General features: G+C 41.9%; 1 protein-coding gene across 1 annotated transcript in view; it reads right to left on the bottom strand.

The window, feature by feature from the left end:
* UHRF2 (ubiquitin like with PHD and ring finger domains 2) overlaps positions 1-16819 on the bottom strand; it is an 86394-nt gene that overhangs the window by 3318 nt on the left and 66257 nt on the right. The window contains exons 8-14 of the mRNA XM_066616593.1: positions 16069-16176; positions 15480-15584; positions 9278-9384; positions 6194-6356; positions 4592-4729; positions 3745-3868; positions 92-255 (exon numbers count right to left, since the gene is read on the bottom strand). Of these exons, the coding sequence (XP_066472690.1) occupies positions 92-255; positions 3745-3868; positions 4592-4729; positions 6194-6356; positions 9278-9384; positions 15480-15584; positions 16069-16176 (909 nt within the window). The remainder of the gene's footprint in view (positions 1-91; positions 256-3744; positions 3869-4591; positions 4730-6193; positions 6357-9277; positions 9385-15479; positions 15585-16068; positions 16177-16819) is intronic.

Here is a 16819-nt window from a genome sequence, read left to right as displayed (position 1 = left end):
ACTTGAACCAGTTTTATTAAATTTGTGACACATTAATAGCTTCAAGTCACAGTAAGAACAGTTAAGAATATGAGTTAATCTCAAAACATACTGGTCCTTCCTTAAGAGAAGCAAGAACTTCATCCCACAGTTTCTGATTCAGAGAATCTTCTTGGATCAACCACTGCTGTTGCTGCGTTAGCTGAAAGGCTTCTCTTTTCCCTCCATCTCCCATCCTCATGGTTTTGGCTGTGCCTGTAGAATTTTCTATACCTCCTGAAAAAAACATTAAAACAAAAAAAATTATGAAAAAAACATTTTGAACTACAAAATATTCACTTTTCTAATTTAGTTTCATCCCTGATAGCACTGCATGTATTCTATTCTGGCAAAAGACTCATATTACTTCTATTTGGGGCAGGCTCAAGCAAATAGCATTCAGCTAAACAAAGCAAATTTTGGTCTTCCATGAGATGTGCCTCATAGTGTCATGGGAGCACATGCTCCACCTAATTTCAAGCAATATGTCTGTGAGGCAAACAGTCTAATCCTGTGTGGCTGCTGCACGAGAGTGCAGAGCTGCCAGTGTAATGTCTGTTGAATCCAATGTTGGAGAGACTGGTCGAGAGGGGTAAGCTGCCACATGAGACTCCTCAGAGCCACACCAGCTCTGTTGCTGGTGTAGCACTGCAGAGCCACTCGCAGCGTGCCTGACCCAGGAAGGGAATATGGGATCTAGCAACTGCTGACTCTGCCCCATCCCACCCCCTCTTCACCATTTTCCCACCTCTCCTCTGGCAAGGTTGAGCTGGTTGCCAGTCTGTGCCCCATTCCCAGTGGTATAAGCTTTCTGGCTGCTGCACTGGCATCTGTGCAGCAGCCGGTGATAGATGGGCTTTCTATGACAGCAAGGCTGTCTTTGCACTAGTATATACCTGGCACTATGGCAGTATTTCCTTGGCACAGGACTGGGCTGAAAGACTAGCCTTCTCTCTGACATACATTTTTCTTCAGGGACACAATTTTCACATAGGAACACTCCCAAACCATTCCCTACATGAAAACTGAACAATTGCCTGTTTTTGTACGTGTGTGCATGTGTTTAAAAGAATCAGTACTAAGATTAGATGTGATCACTTTATTAAGTCAGATTTTAAAGAATTATGTTGGGAATTTTGCTTAAAATTAAAAGGTTAGATTGCTTACATCTGTAAAGAAGCACAAAAGGTTACTTGCAAAATAATCCTATACATGTGTACTTGGAAGTAAATCACACTCTACTCAGTGACTTACTCCCAAGTATTTGTGTTTAGGATTGAAGCCCAGAACAATGATTCCACAGATGCAAACATTTAAGTTTTATCAACAAATTAGAAGCAATGAGAAATAATTTGCTTACTATGTCAAGATAATATCAATCTGATGCTACACAGAAGCAGGTTCTACTGACCTCATTTTGGTCAGGTTATATGAGAAGTTGACCTGGGGCTCCATCTAGCACTATATGAAATGATAAATGATCTAACAGAGCAGGGCAGATCTGTGGCTCTTAATTTCTTCCTGTTTTCCCCTCTACCAAAACATCTGGCCAACAACAGATGAAAGATTATGCTGCAATTTCTTTTGAGAATTTAACTCCCAATGGAATTATTTTCATTGGAAGCATTATTCAGCAACAATTCTGTAACAGAATTATATTCTTCTCCATTGCTCTGAAGCCAGTAATATTGACTACTCAGTACTTTTATAAAGCACTTTTCCTAAACTGACAGAATGTTTCATGTACATTCTCTCTTAACAATTCTTGCTCTGATGTAGACTAGTGGAACGAGCGTTCCACCAGCACTAACCGCCTTAGAGCAGTCATAAAATACACCTGGCAGCATGCAGAGTGTATCCAGCATGCAGAGAGCACTGCTGGAGCACCAACAGAAAGGTCAAAGCATTCCTGTGCATGCCAAAGAATCAACAAAGACCCACCAAGGTAGGTAGGACAGTGGGGCAAGGTGGGATGGTGACGGAGGCTGGGAGATGGCCGAATGGAGTGGCAATGGTGTGGGGAAAGGTCGGACTGGGTCCAGGAAAGAGGTGGGTTTGATAGCAGTGGCTGCCATTGAATCCTAGCCCCCTTCCCAAACCTGATCCTAGGACACAGGTCCATGTGCCAGTGAATTTTCTAGTGCAGGTCTGAGTAGACCCCTCCATGCTGCAAAGACTTACCCAGAGGAGACCACCACAACTTCTCCAACTCCAAAGGGTGCAACAGTAGCCATTTTGCACCAGCTGGGAGGAGGTGAGAATAGGACTGGGTTATAAGCAGTGGCAGTCCTGGCCCCAGTACTGCCCAGGGCCATGACCACAAGTTGTTCCCCCCACCAGGTGGGCTGTCACTCCCTACCTCCCTTCCAGAGGCCCAGGGAGGCCATGCACAGCTTCCCCCAACACCCCCCTCCCACAAGGCCTTCTGAAGCCCTTAGAAGATGGACAAAAAAATCACTTCCACTTTCATGTAGGCATTTTGAGGGCTGGAGAAGCCTTCCCAGCTCTCAGAGGGGCTTCAAACATCACTTCCTGTTTCCTCTGTGAAACCAGAAGTGATGCTTTTCAGCCCTCCAAAGGTTTTAAGGCCTTCAGAGGGTCGGGGAAACTGTTCACTACTTCCCTGGTTCTCAGAATGCCTCTGAGTGAAAGACCATCAGGGGCGGCCCTCAGATCAGTGTGCCAGCTGACTGAGTGCGACGGGGGCACTGCTGGGGGGGTTAGAGGCCAGTGCAACACCACCCTCCAAGCCTGGCGCCCAGGGCATTTGTCTCCTTTGCCTCCCCTCAGGTACACTACAGATTGTAAGAATGTTAAAAGGATTTTAAGACCCCCTAACTGTACAAAAAAGACAAGCTGTAAGAGACCTGATGTGACCAGCTTTATGATAAAAAAGAGGAGCATGGCATATAACATATAACGCCAGTGCAGAGCACCCTAGAATGGTCAACAATGGGAACATAATGCCAGAGCACTTGTAGCCTAACCAAACCAATTATTTGACAGGGGAGGAACTCAAAATTTCAAGCAGTAGTATCACTGATTTTAATGGGCGTATGTGATTTGAGCTGTCATGATGCCACCTTCAATTGTTTTGTAGATCATAAGAACATAAGAACAGCCCCACTGGATCAGGTCATAGGCCCATCTAGTCCAGCTTCCTGTATCTCACAGTGGCCCACCAAATGCCCCAGGGAGCACACCAGATAACAAGAGACCTCATCCTGGTGCCCTCCCTTGCATCTGGCATTCTGACATAGCCCATTTCTAAAATCAGGAGGTTGCACATACACATCATGGCTTGTACCCCATAATGGATTTTTCCTCCAGAAACTTGTCCAATCCCCTTTTAAAGGCATCCAGGCTAGACGCCATCACCACATCCTGTGGCAAGGAGTTCCACAGACCGACCACATGCTGAATAAAGAAATATTTTCTTTTGTCTGTTCTAACTCTCCCAACAATTTTAGTGGATGTCCCCTGGTTCTGGTGTTATGTGAGAGTGTAAAGAGCATCTCCCTATCCACTCTGTCCATCCCCTGCATATTACATCATATTACAAGACAACAAAATTCCCATTTAAATTTCTCTCAGAGCAAAATTTCTTCCTAGTGCTTCCTTATTTCACATTTCCATTTAAAATTTCTCTCCACTTTCATGTCATTCTTATACAACGTTATCTTTAACAACTGATAGGCCCAAGCAAGTGACTCCCAGCAGCCATACCATCATCAATTGGCCTTTTCTGATTTCCGTTGCTCTGTTCTGTTGGCTCCTGTTTCACAGGTTGTTTTTTGACTTTATCCTTCTTCTCTTTACTAGCCATGGCTTCCAAATAGCCTTCAGGGTACTACAACAGAAAAGCCTCACACTTGATAAGTATCCTAAGCAACATTCACATCAACACAAGTGTGTTCTAAATAACACTATCTTAAAAACCAAACCAACCAACATAATCCACAACATATTGAACACAGTTACTTCTAAAATACAGTAACAGAAAATTAGGACATACATGAAAACACCTGCAGTCCTGGGAAGAAAGACATAAAGAGAAAATACCCAGGTTAACTGGCTTGCCAACTGCCTTTACTGCCTTGAGGCACAGCTGTACCTTCATCTACCGTTTCTACACTGGAAGAGTGAACAGACTGATGGACCTCAAGGCTGAAGCCAACCCTTTAGCTTTTGACAACCATTAGGGAACTGAAGGCTGTTCCCATTTTTCTTCATTTTATCAACCCATCTAGGAATCAAAGCATTAATGAATGAAATGAGCACCAGAGTGGTCCTGTGAATAAACACTACTTGCCGTAAGTAATGTGTATCTATTGGGGCTTACAAAACATTTTCACTAATGTTTTATTTCTTTAAAAACATTTCTATTTTGCCTTTTCCACCTGATTGCAAAGCTATACATTCTTTAACTGATTCATCTGACATTGTTAAAGTTGATCTTAAACCACCTTGCCACAATAGTTTTTTAGCTGAGGTTTGTATTTCTCTATTACAGATGTCAGAACAGACATGTTCAATAAACCCTGTAAAAACAATGGCAACTTTATGCTCTAACCTGTAGACTCAGGCCCAATTTCTTTGATCGCTCAATTCCTTCTGAAGTCCAAGGTGCAGGTTCAGCATCATCTCGTCTCAGAAGATAGCGCCAAACTAAGAATCCACACTTTCCAATTTCTGGCCAGTATTTCACAACCTAAATGACAAATGTTTCTATAACTTGTGAGTTATCTTCCACAATGTGAAGGTTTTTATAAATACACATCCAGAAAAATTCCTGTAAACAATTTTTTAATTGAGAAAAGCTAAAAAACATTTACTTAATTAATTTTAAAACTAAATTGTGCTACCTGAAACGTGGCTCAGGAGGATGCAAGTTGATGCCTTATCTGAATTTATCCATATCATTTTTTCTAATCTGCACTTTCCTGTCCTGGACTTCCTGGTTAGCAAAAGTATTGTCAAGTTAAAACAGCCCTAATGAGCATGTCAACTGCTCAAAACTTAATGTTCTGTGGATCAAGAAGAGTAAAACAGTCTTAGGTAAAATTATGACTTCCAATGTATTCAAAGTAATATGACTCTATAACAGAGAGCGCTGTTTCCACATCAAGATTTCCTCAATTTCTAATTCTGAAAGCAGTTCTTTATGCTGCATTTTCAAGTTCCAACAACATTTGGAAGCAGCTTTTCAGGTTGCATGAGGAGACTGCTATATGAAGACGACTTCCTAATCCTTAGTAGATATGCTAAAGTTCTCCTCTGGCCCTTTTGTTTTCTGTCTCATAAATCTTGATAGGTTTTTTTGAGGCATAAACAGCTGTCAGTAGTAAAACAACAAGTGATGTAAATGGAATGAACTTTCCCTTCTGTCTGAAGCTCATATGTTGAATCAACAGTAAACAAAGTTGTCAAACATTTCTTGGTATCTTAAATAGTGAGAAATACATGTCAAATTTTCAGAAAGTGTGAAGTGATTCAATCATGATATAATTTGCCAAAATGCCTTTTAATACTGAAATTATTTATAAAATGTATATCTGCCATTTATTTTCAAGATATCCAACAGTTTTAGTCTGATAGATAAAATTCAAGTTAATATATTTCAAATTAACTAACGTCCTAGCAAGTAGGCTAACAGCACTGGTTGGTTCGCACTGATTTTATTTTCAGAAAGAGGACTCAGAATTCTGATCTCAGCAACTGAGGGCCCAGTCCTATCCAAATTTCCAGCACCGGTGCAGCTGCAATGCAGCCCCGAGGTAAGGGCACAAATGTTCCCATACCTTGAGGAGCCCTCTATGACTGCCTCCCCACCACAGGATGCAGTGCATGCCCCATTGGCATGGCTGCACTAGCACTGGAAAACTGGATAGGATTGGGCCGTGAGTATTCCAGTGATCCAAATAAAGGCATTCAGTGTTCTGAATAATAAGATAAATCCTCTCTAATGATATCATTTATTAACTGCTATAACTTACTTACGAGTAACAGAAAAACTGTATGAACTACTTAGTACTTTGTGAACACTATATAAGACTGAGACTGAACAGGGAAAATCATTTTCTAAAAACATTATATAATTCCCAGTATAGCAAGAAATGTTTTCTGCTATTTTCATTTTTAAATGCAAAGAAAAATGTAATACAAAAATATTCACCTTGTAAATGCCATCATATCTATTGCCTTCTTCAGGAGCATATTTGCTTATTCTTCTGCCTTTTGAGCTGCGAACCACTCGAACAGGTTTACCGGCTCTCCAGTTTTTAGACTCAGCTCCATTTTTATCATCCAGTGGGGCATCACAGTTCAGAGCCAGCGCTCTGAAAGAATATTCAAAAGCCTCCATCTTATATAATGATTATACAGGTATAACCCAATTATCCATTGATTTCTTTCACCCGTGGTTTTATCTCAACATGATGAGAAGGGCATTTAATTTAAAGCAGGGGTGCCCAAACCCCAGCCCTGGGGCCACTTGCAGCCCTCGAGGACTCCCAATACGGCCCACTGGGAGCCCCCAGTCTCCAATGAGCTCTGGCCCTCTGGAGACTTGCTGGAGCCTGCACTGGCCTGACAGAACTGCTCTCAGCGTGACAGCCAACTGTTCAATCTCTCATGTGAGCTGTGGGACGAGGGCTCCCTCCACTGCTTGCTGTTTCATGTCTGTTGATGCAGCAGTGGCAGCAAGGAAAGACCGGTCTTGCTTTGTGCAAGGCCTCTTATAGGCCATGAGCTATTGAAAGACCTTCATTCATTCACATAAGTTCCATCTCTAATGTATTCATTTATGTAAATTTATTCAAATTTGAAATGTAAATTAACTTTTTTTCCCTGGCCCCTGACACAGTGTCAGAGAGATTATTATTATTATTAGGGAACATTTGTTCCCTTATCCTGTGTTGAGCCCCATACTGCAATGAGGCAGAGCTGATCTGAGCCAGTGAAGTAGCTGGTACGAGAAGCCCCATGTCAAGCCTTCAAGCCTGGAAGGGGGAATTGGATTCAGCATAGGCCAGCACTGCTGATCCTGTCCCACTCCCAGGCCTGATGCATTCCCCTCCCGTGCTCCCCTGCCTCGTGGTAGCTTACCTGCTCCATCTAGCGCATGTGTTCCCAACCCATGGTCCTCTGACCACAGGTGGTCCGCGAGACCTTGCTAGCTGGTCCGCAAGGTCTCCTGAGAAAAAATAACAGAGCCTCTAAAAAAAAATCAGACTGTCTTGCCAGGGAGCAGAGCAGCAGAGGGGGAGACAAGTCTCTGCATGCTTCCTTCCTTCATTTCTACATGGGGTGATGGAGGGGCAGGCAATCAAACTTACTGGCAATGAGCAGCAAGGGGATGAAGAGCCCAGTCCTATGCATGTCTACTCAGAAGTAAGCCCCATTATAATCAATGGGGCTTACTCCCAGGATAGTGTGGCTAGGATTGCAGCATTAGAGCCCCATCCTTGACATGTCTACTCAGAAGTAAGTCCCATTATAGGCAATGGGGCTTACTCCCAGGAAGGTGTGGACAGGATTGCGGCCTTAAAGCCCAAACCTTTTTGTCTACATGGGGTGATGGAGGGGGAGGCGATCACACTTGCTGGCGATGAGCAGCAGGGGGATGAGAGCCCAGTCCTATGCATGTCTACTCAGAAGTAAGCCCCATTTTAGTTAATGGGGCTTACTTCCAGGAAAGTGCAGATAGGATTGTAGCCTCCCTCAGCAGCTCCTGCCGCAGCTGGTTCCTGTTGGGGACTTCAACTGTGAAAAGTCCCAGCACTGCCTGCTTTGCAGTCACGCTCAGCCTTGCTTAGGGGTGTTTCTCAGGAAGGGGGCGATCACTACAGACACCTTGCACTGATCTGGGCTCTCTCCTGCTCCTTCCCCCATTGTAAGTTTGGCAAATGCTGGCACTGATCTGGGCTTTTCCCTTCTCCCTCCTTCCCCTTTAATTTTCTCTTTCCCCCACTCCAAGTTTGGCAAATTTGGCCATGGCTGTGCTACAGCTGGGTATGTACCGCTATGCCCACTTACCCATGAGTAAGTGCAATTGAACACACTGGAACTTACTTCTGAGTAAACATGCATAGGATTGCACTGCAAGTGTATGTAAATACCTGCTGTACATTTGTCCATATTTGTGAACTGTGTTTCTGTTTTCCTCCTTTTGTCTCATTAACTCTCCAAGCTTAGACTGGAAGATGGCAAGATGCTTATCACGGGGACCTGCTTTTTTGGGCTTCTGTTGTTCTGAAAAGCACCCTTTACACTGATGTCACATAATAACAGCAGCAACTGTTGTTCTTGTGATTGTGGAAAGTGATGCTGCAAGGATCTGGATCCAGAGAAAGAAGGACTGCCTGGTCTATATGTCAAAGATTGAGGAACCCTAACTTATTAACATCCTCCTTCCCTGCATGCTAGTTGCATTGTAGCATGCTTCTCAGCACTTGGGAAGCTGAACAATCACATTGATTATTAATTGGTCTTCTCTTATTATTACATATTGTGTGCAGGTGTGGAGTTAATTGATTAATCTTATTACAAACTTAATTGTATTTTTGGGGGTGGAGGGTTGCATGTGGTCCCCGATGATTCCAATTTTTGCTTCAGTGGTCCCTGGGCTTCCAAAGGTTGGGAACCACTGGTCTAGCGTATCCTCTGGATGCAGCACCGGCGGGACAGCACAGGCCTTCCCACCAGTGCAGCCTACTTGCTGGGTGCCCCAAACGTGCTTTACAGCACATTTGCAACACCCTAGGCCAGCACAGTGGCATAACGTGAGGAGTGGGCTGTAATGGATTTCTGTTTGACTGGCAGGTCAATTTGGTTACAGCCTAATGAAAATATTGTCAGAACAATTAATAGTTTATGCCAGCATTCTCCTCATGATTACTACAAGTTAACTCTGAGTTCAATAAAGATTCTCATTTTGGTAGAAAAGAAGAAATTAAGAGGCGTTTTACACCAACAAAAATCTTCTATGCAATCCAAACATTATGTTTTGTATCAGCTGTGTTCACAGACTACAAAGTAACTTAAGCAAAAGTTAAAAAATGTTCCAAGGCATTTGGATCAAAATTATATAAACACCTGAAGGAACTAGCAAAGGTATTACCCATGCAAACTCTTAAAAAGATCAGCAAAAAATATATCTAAATAGTAGGTTTTTTTTTAAGGAATGGACACACTCTTGACTCCTATTTATGCTCCCTTTTTATAAATAAAACATTTGGCAAAGATTTCCAGAGCCTACCTGTTCATGTGTGTTAAAGTTTGATCAAATGAATGTTCCCCAATCCTTTTATTGCCAGACAAATCTCTTCCACCACTCCCAGTATAAGTAAATTCATCACCTCGATCCTATATGAGAAGATTGGCCATTCTTTAAAATTTCAGAGGAAGAATTAAGCATTGCAAAAGCTCAACTGTAACAGCAGAAAATTAAATGTAGCTGCTTAAAAAAGGCTTTACACAGAAAAACATGTCAATGATGCTACAGCTGGATTGGTTTATATGAATTAAGAGTGTGCGAATGTGTGCATGTTTTTTGGAGGGAATGGAGATTGAGCAGCTACGCTGATTGCTCAGTATTCATTTTGAATGAATTTTACAATGTTATAATATTTGTTTCGGCATATTTATCTAAATAATACCTTAAATTCGCTCCTCTCCAAAGTAAGGATCATCAGAATGCAATCAATAAAATTTGTTAACACTTTTGCCTTGGCCTAATTTGTTTTGAAGTTCTCCACTCAGACTGACTCACTAATATGCAACAGTTTGCTGCCTTTCTTGAAATATTAAAAAAAATCTACAACTACTTAACATGCAAACATTTGGAAAAATAACATGAATACATGTAGTAACTGGCATGACTGAAGCCTTTTGTACAGTATGAAAGCAGCATTATTGGGCTTAACCAATTTAGTATCAGCTGTTCAGAAAAAAGGTTTTAATGCCATAAAAGTACTCTCACATTTTCTTTATAATAACTAAACATACACTGGCAACAGAATACTAAGATTTAATAGTTCTCTCCCTTCGACAATGCAATAATTGCAAATGACACACATGGACTGAAATAACCCTATTGCATTAGAAATGCCACTTTAACGTGATAAAAACGTTAAAGTGACCTGGTAACGGCAGGTCAGAGAACAATTATTTTTAGACAATAGTTTGGATGGGGGGATGCTATAAATATGGCATTTATGCTTACTTTTTGTATCGAGTTATCAAGAATGTGAAACAGAAGACAAACTTTAAAAAGGCTGACTTCAACATTTCTTTAATGTGGCAGCAACCAACATTTTACAGTTAATATTTATTGAACAAATTAGTAGAAGGCAATAGCAATCTACTGACATGTCTGACAAACTAAACATCGATTTACAATTTATCAAGCACTTATAAATGATTCGTAACACTTTAAAAGCAGTTTATGAAAGCATAAAGTGCAATCAATTATAATTATGCCATTATATAAATTGATTTTACAGCCGCACGATAAATAGTGTTGTAGTTCTATTAGATGTCTCATAATGAAGATACAGTGAAACTAAAATAGTTCTTTAGAAATGTGTTCTAAATGTGTATTCCTTAGCTGAGGAATAAAAAGACTTCTAGAGAAAAAGAACCTTTTTTGCTGCTACTAAAATAAACAGTGACAAAAATTGATTTGATAGTAACGAACAAAAAAATGTTAATGCAGGGAGAAAAATAATTAAAGACATATAAAGAATAGCAACTTTGAACCTGGTACAAAGAAATATTAAAAATACTACATATAAAATACTGCCAAAGAATAGGAAGTCCCCTGCATTTAGAAGACTTCAAATTATTTATGAAGATACTATAGTATCTTAGCTATAGTTATTAAAATAAAAAGGAACAAAATAAGACATGTTTAGGTCTGGTACAGTCATAACGTTACGTTGACCATTCATTTGGGGAAATGGACACAGAATTGAATGATTAGCAACTACTCTCACATGATTTCCTCCAACCTCCATTAATTTTGCTACAGTGTTAACAGCATACTGGCATTAAGGGCATGATCCAATCCCAGGCTGGTGCTGGTCTCCCACGCACTGCCTGGAAGACAGCCATAGCAAAAGTGCTATAAGGCACTTTGTGGTAGCCAGAAGAAGGGAGATGCAAGCATGGGAGGGTATTGGACCTCCACACCAGTTGGAGGATCCCCGAGAGCCTTTGGCAGTAAGTCTGCCACCAAGCAGTGTAAGGGTGTTCCAGGATGGGGGATGATGGAGAGTAGGTGAAACTGAGCGGGGAGGGACGACGATGACAATGATTCAAGCCCAGAACAGGGGTGAGGATGGCAGCAGAGGCTGCTGCTAGACCCTATCCCCCATCTCAGGCCTGAAAGTCTTACACGGAGCTGCTCAGATCTGGACCCATAATTGAGCTGATCCAGATCCAAGTAGACCCATAGATGCTGCTGGGGCTCGACATGAGGTAAGGGAACCTCGAGGAGAGCTCCAACTGCCTCCCTGGTCCGCATGATACAATGGCAGCTGTACCATGGCATGGGCAGTGCTATTAGGATTGGGCTGTAAGCCTGGTTAATACAAACCTGATGGTCCTCCAAAACTAGCTTTTAGGAGTGGGCAAGGAGAATTCATGAGTATGAGAGAAGAGGCTAAGAGTGAGTGATCCCTCAGCATTTTCTTAACTCTAATGACAAAGCTCAATGAAAACTCTCCTTATGAGCTAGTTCTACAATAATTAATCATGGAAATTCTGTAGCTTTTGCTGGTGTGCATATGAAAGCTACTGTTCAACCAAACTTGGGCACACTTGTCAAAGACTTTCACTTTTCAAAAACTAGTCAAATTTTGCAACAAATTTTGCATGCTTAGTCCTTAAATCAACAGGCTGTGTATGTATCTGTGCCTTACAGCCCTGGTACAAATGTTTGTGTCATAGAAATACGTATTTCAGAATTGCAAACCTGACATATAGACAGAATGTGTTGATAGTAAAATGAGAAAGGCTTAAGAGCTTCTTCAAGAAAATTCACTGCAACAAAAAAAAATCAGTGTACAAAATATAAGTAATTTGTTACTTTGGAATGATCCTTAAATATCAATGGATTGCCACTACATAAATGACACTGCAACAAAAAAGCCAATAACAGAGCCCAATCCAATCCAAATTTTCCAGTGCTGGTGCAGCCTTGCCAACAGGGCATGCACTGCATCCTGTGGTGGGGAGGCAGTCACAGAAGCCTCAAGTTATGGGAACATTTGTTCTCTTGAGGCTGCACTGCACTGGTGCTGAAAAGTTAGATAGAACTGGGCCCTCAGTAGCTCTCCTTTGCTAGATAGCTATACCTATAAATGTAGATATGTAGATGTCAAGATACTAGGATGTCTTGACCTTTGCAGTTCAAATCAGACCTATAACAATGTTTCAACAAGTATGACCATGTTGAACTTCTTTAACCAAAAGCAGTGGTGTCTTTAGAAGAAAAATCCCACATTGTCAGAACTTGAATAAATGTTGTTGACAAAAACATGCATAATATTCTGGTGCTATTAAAGATATATATTTCATTTTCTTCACTAGTCACTCTTAACAATACCTCTTGCTTACACTTTATCATTCACCTGAAGCATGTTTCAGAATTCCTCCTGAGATACAAAGCTGGAGAAGAGGGTGTAAATATTACTCTGATTGTAGAAAACAGGCTGTGCCTAAACAGTCCATGACTAGTTTCATGAAATGAAAAAGACACAGGAGATTGTTTCATTACATAGCAGAACAGCTTGCTGCTCTATTTATAAGTTGTGAATGTTTCCCAACATCTGCTTCTAGGTGCTAGACTTTGAGACAATCTGCCACAAATGGTAATCTCTATAGAAAGTGGCTACCCGAGCCCTTCAGTGTTACATCTCAAACTTTTAATCTGTACTGAGCTAAGGTCTAATTCTCACTGAAGTCCTGTACTACTTTGGACTGTAGGTGGGGAGTTCACATGAAGGAATGCATGCAAAACAATCCTTTCATGTAGAAAACTAGCAAGTGAGGGGAAAAGTTTCTAGTCTTTTCCTCTGATATACGTGCAATCAGGGGGTGCCATATCTGTGGCAGGGGGTTCCATATCTGTGGATTACATATCCCCAGTTTCAGTAAACTGCGGATCAGCTCTGCTGGGGCCTCCCTGTGCCCTCCTCCACAGAGCTCCCCTTGCCTCTGAAGGGTATTCTGAGCCCTCCTCTGCGGGCCTTAGAATGACTGTTTAAAGGGGGGGGGATCACACTTCTCCGGCCCCTCTAATGCCTTTTAAAAGGCATAAAAAGTCACTTCCAGTTTTGATGAAAAATCTGAAGTCACTTTTTTTTTTCTTTAAACTGTCATTCTGGAGACCTGTGGAGGCTGTGGAGCCTGTTTGGGGCTCACAATAACTCTTTGGAGGCAAGGGGAGCTGTGCTCCCAGCAGGCAGGGGTGGGGCATCCTCAGTATCCACAGTTTCACATAACCACAGGGTGTTCTGGAACAGAACCCTCGTGGATACCAGGGCACGCCTGTACCATTAATTTCAACAGAGCATGCTCATAAGCAAATGTGACTGAGAATGGTATCCTAGACACTAACAATAATTCTACAGCAAAGAGATCATTATTCTGAAGATTTTCAAGAGCAGTTTCTGGCCTGAAGCACTGAGGGGAAAAACGTGACATGGGTCCATATATGCAGTTACAACCTTCACAGATGTAGAACACATCAGTCAACACTGCTTTTCAGAAGACGCTGATGCCTTACTACTCAAAGAATTTAACTCCCATTTCTGTGGGTGCCCAGGAAAAAATATATTGCTAGCTTTTATGAGGATTAACTCACTATTTTAGAAATAGTTTGCACAAGTTTAACCCCCCCGTACACACACACATCAAAATGTACAAGGTGGAATGAACTGCAGAAGGGGAATGAAGGAATAATGCAAATTCTTTCTACCTACTATTCCCACATTCCTCTCATCACTGACCACAATGAGTCCTTGCTCTGTCCCCAGGGAGGTCAATAGTAGATGGATCATCTGGGAACTGCTCAGCCTTCCTGCCAGACTGACTGTTATGGGAAAGAACTTAGCCTGAGGCACACACCAAACTGGAATGCTATCTCTGGATTCAATTCCCTTGTCTCCCTCTCACTAGTGATCTGGCCTCTATGCTGCCCAGGGCCGCAGGGTGTCAGACCCCCCCCTCAGCCGAGTGCTACCCCCACTGTCTGGGGGCCTTCTGAGGCTTCTGGAAGGTCGAAAATTGCTACTTCCAGTTTTTGGCTGAAAACAAGAAGTAGTGATTTCTGGAGGCCACAAAAGGTCTTTCGAAGGACCTTTAAACCCCATTTCTGGTTTAAAGCTGAAAACCGGTTTTCACTTGAAAACAAGAAGTGGGGTTTAAAAACCTTCCAGAGGCCTCAGAAAGCCTTCAGAGCGCCAGGGCTCTCCAAAGGCCCTCAGAAGGGGAGGTCAAGATGAGGAAGGTGGCACAGCGCCCTGGAGCATTTTCCCCCCCTTGCCCCCAGGAACACCACTGCTGTCACTCATTTGCTGTGGTCACTTCTGAGAGAAATAGGGGGCTCCAGGCTGAATCTAATCCTCCCCATCACTACTGGTGCAGCCCCATGTAAGCATCCCATCCCACAATGGGTCTCTCAGGACCTGCGCTAGCTCCTTGGCTGGCACTAGTCCAAGGAGAGAAAGGAGTTGAAGAGGCTTGAAAGAGGGAATAGGATCCAGCAAGCATCATTGTTGCTGGATCCACCCCCTCCCACAGCCTCCCTGCCCCACCCTGTTTCACTCAACCCTGCCACTGCCTTACCTGCTCTGGTGGGTCCAGGGAGGTCCACAGACAGATAAGGAGCACTGCTGCATTCTGTGGCAGCACTTCCAAAATAGCCACCTTTGTCATACATGGCTATGGTTAATCTCCCCTCACTGCTGGGGTGAATTTCTGGTAAGACGGATTTGTGGCTCCTTGTGCTGGCTGACTAAAGGTCGGTCAACACAGTTAACCAACCATTCTGAACACATCTACTGTAGTGCTACATTGTGGTCTCTATTGCCAGGATTATGCCCTAGTATTAAAGAGAAGTATTTGTGTATCATCTGGAGCCAAAATAATTTTTAAGATTGGGAGGGTCATTTTAATACACACACTGAAGATTTTCTTGCAAATATACAGTCTCTATTCTCCTTCCCTCATTATGGTTCATGTGGGGGAAGGAGAATAGAGAGTGTATATCCTCTATTTAGATCCTACATTTCTGTAATATATACAGATAACTAGAAATATTCATGTTTTAAAATATTTTTGTTAAAACTATTACTGTGAGGTTAATTCTATGTATGAGATGAGTTATAGCAAGGAAAAAAGCAATCAAATTAATTCTCAACACACACAAAATAATTTAGATAAAAAAAACTTACCACTTCATCTTCAAATCCTCCAGCCAGTACAAGGGAGTAAGCACCATCATTACTTCGGCCATGAATTCCACCAACATGAGGTCTATGAACACCTGCTTCACTCACCTTGGCAAATAAGACAAATAAAGTTGTATCCTTCCAGCAATTGTCAGTATCAATTTTTGTTCATTTTCTTTAAACAGCACACTCCAACCACATATAACAAATTGCTTTTGTAGCCTTTGTCAGTTTCAAAGGTCTTGTCATATATCATGGGGCTGGCCTTCAAGAAAGGTAAGTCCTAAGCTGCATTTAGAGAACGAAGGAAGTAAATTTTTGAATGCTGGCCATCACTCAAAACTGAAGGGTTGCCTGAAAATTTTTAAGAATTTCAGCTCAGGACCTCAATCTGTTGGTGGCCTCCACCAAACAAGACATCCCTAAAATTTGGGGTTATTTAGAAATAGCCTCTTGTGCTGCATGAAGAATCACTTGCAGGACAAACAAAAACAAAAGCAAGCAGCTCAATGGGATTTTCAAACATGGCAGAAAGAGAAAAAAGGGGGGGGGGTTAAATTACAAACATTGAGAAGGTGTATCTACATCATACCTGCACTCTGAATTTCCAGGTTGCTCCAACTGGAACTCCAGGTATAGGTCCATAGTGGTTAGAAGGAACAATAGTGCATTCCTTAGTACGACCAACACATGCCATCCCCTACAAATGACACAGAAGACCAATTTTTATTAAAATTGATAGTGAAGTTTCATGAAGAGATACACATTTTAGGCACTCTGAACTATGGCTTATGGCCTGAACCCGAAGACACATTCTGGTACACACAGAGATCAAATTCTGGTGTGAACAATAGCCCCTCACCCTGCTGCACTGCACGTTGTTCTGAAACTGGGGGGGGGGCAGGGATTGAAAACTGTTTTGGGAACAAGGGGCTATTTTGTTCATTGGAAAAGAAAATAAGAAAGAAGGAAAATAAAAAGGTGTCAGATGAATTGTGTCCTAGCTTTTGAAAACTGATATTATGAATTTCATATACAACAAGAAAATTCCCAGGCACTCACACCATTCATTTCCGTGTAGAATAGTGTGGAAATTATACTAAATAGTATTTCTCAAAGCAGCTAATGAACATTTCACACTCAAAACAGAGTGAAGAATGCCTAAGGATTATTTAAAAACCAAAGTCTGCAGCCTGCAACATTTTGTCAGTTAATTGGATAGTTTAGTAAATGAAAACTTCTTTCAGTCTACTAAAAAGGTAGTTAGCAGCAGGTCTTTAAAAAATGGTCAGTTGTTTTGAATACTAGATCTTATAAAAACTATGGCTGGCAGGTGGCATTTT

This window comes from Tiliqua scincoides, chromosome 2 (assembly GCF_035046505.1).
Source record: "Tiliqua scincoides isolate rTilSci1 chromosome 2, rTilSci1.hap2, whole genome shotgun sequence".
Taxonomy (NCBI): domain Eukaryota; kingdom Metazoa; phylum Chordata; class Lepidosauria; order Squamata; family Scincidae; genus Tiliqua; species Tiliqua scincoides.
The sequence above is the reverse complement of the archived record's forward strand: the minus strand, read 5'-3'. Positions and strand labels throughout refer to the sequence as shown.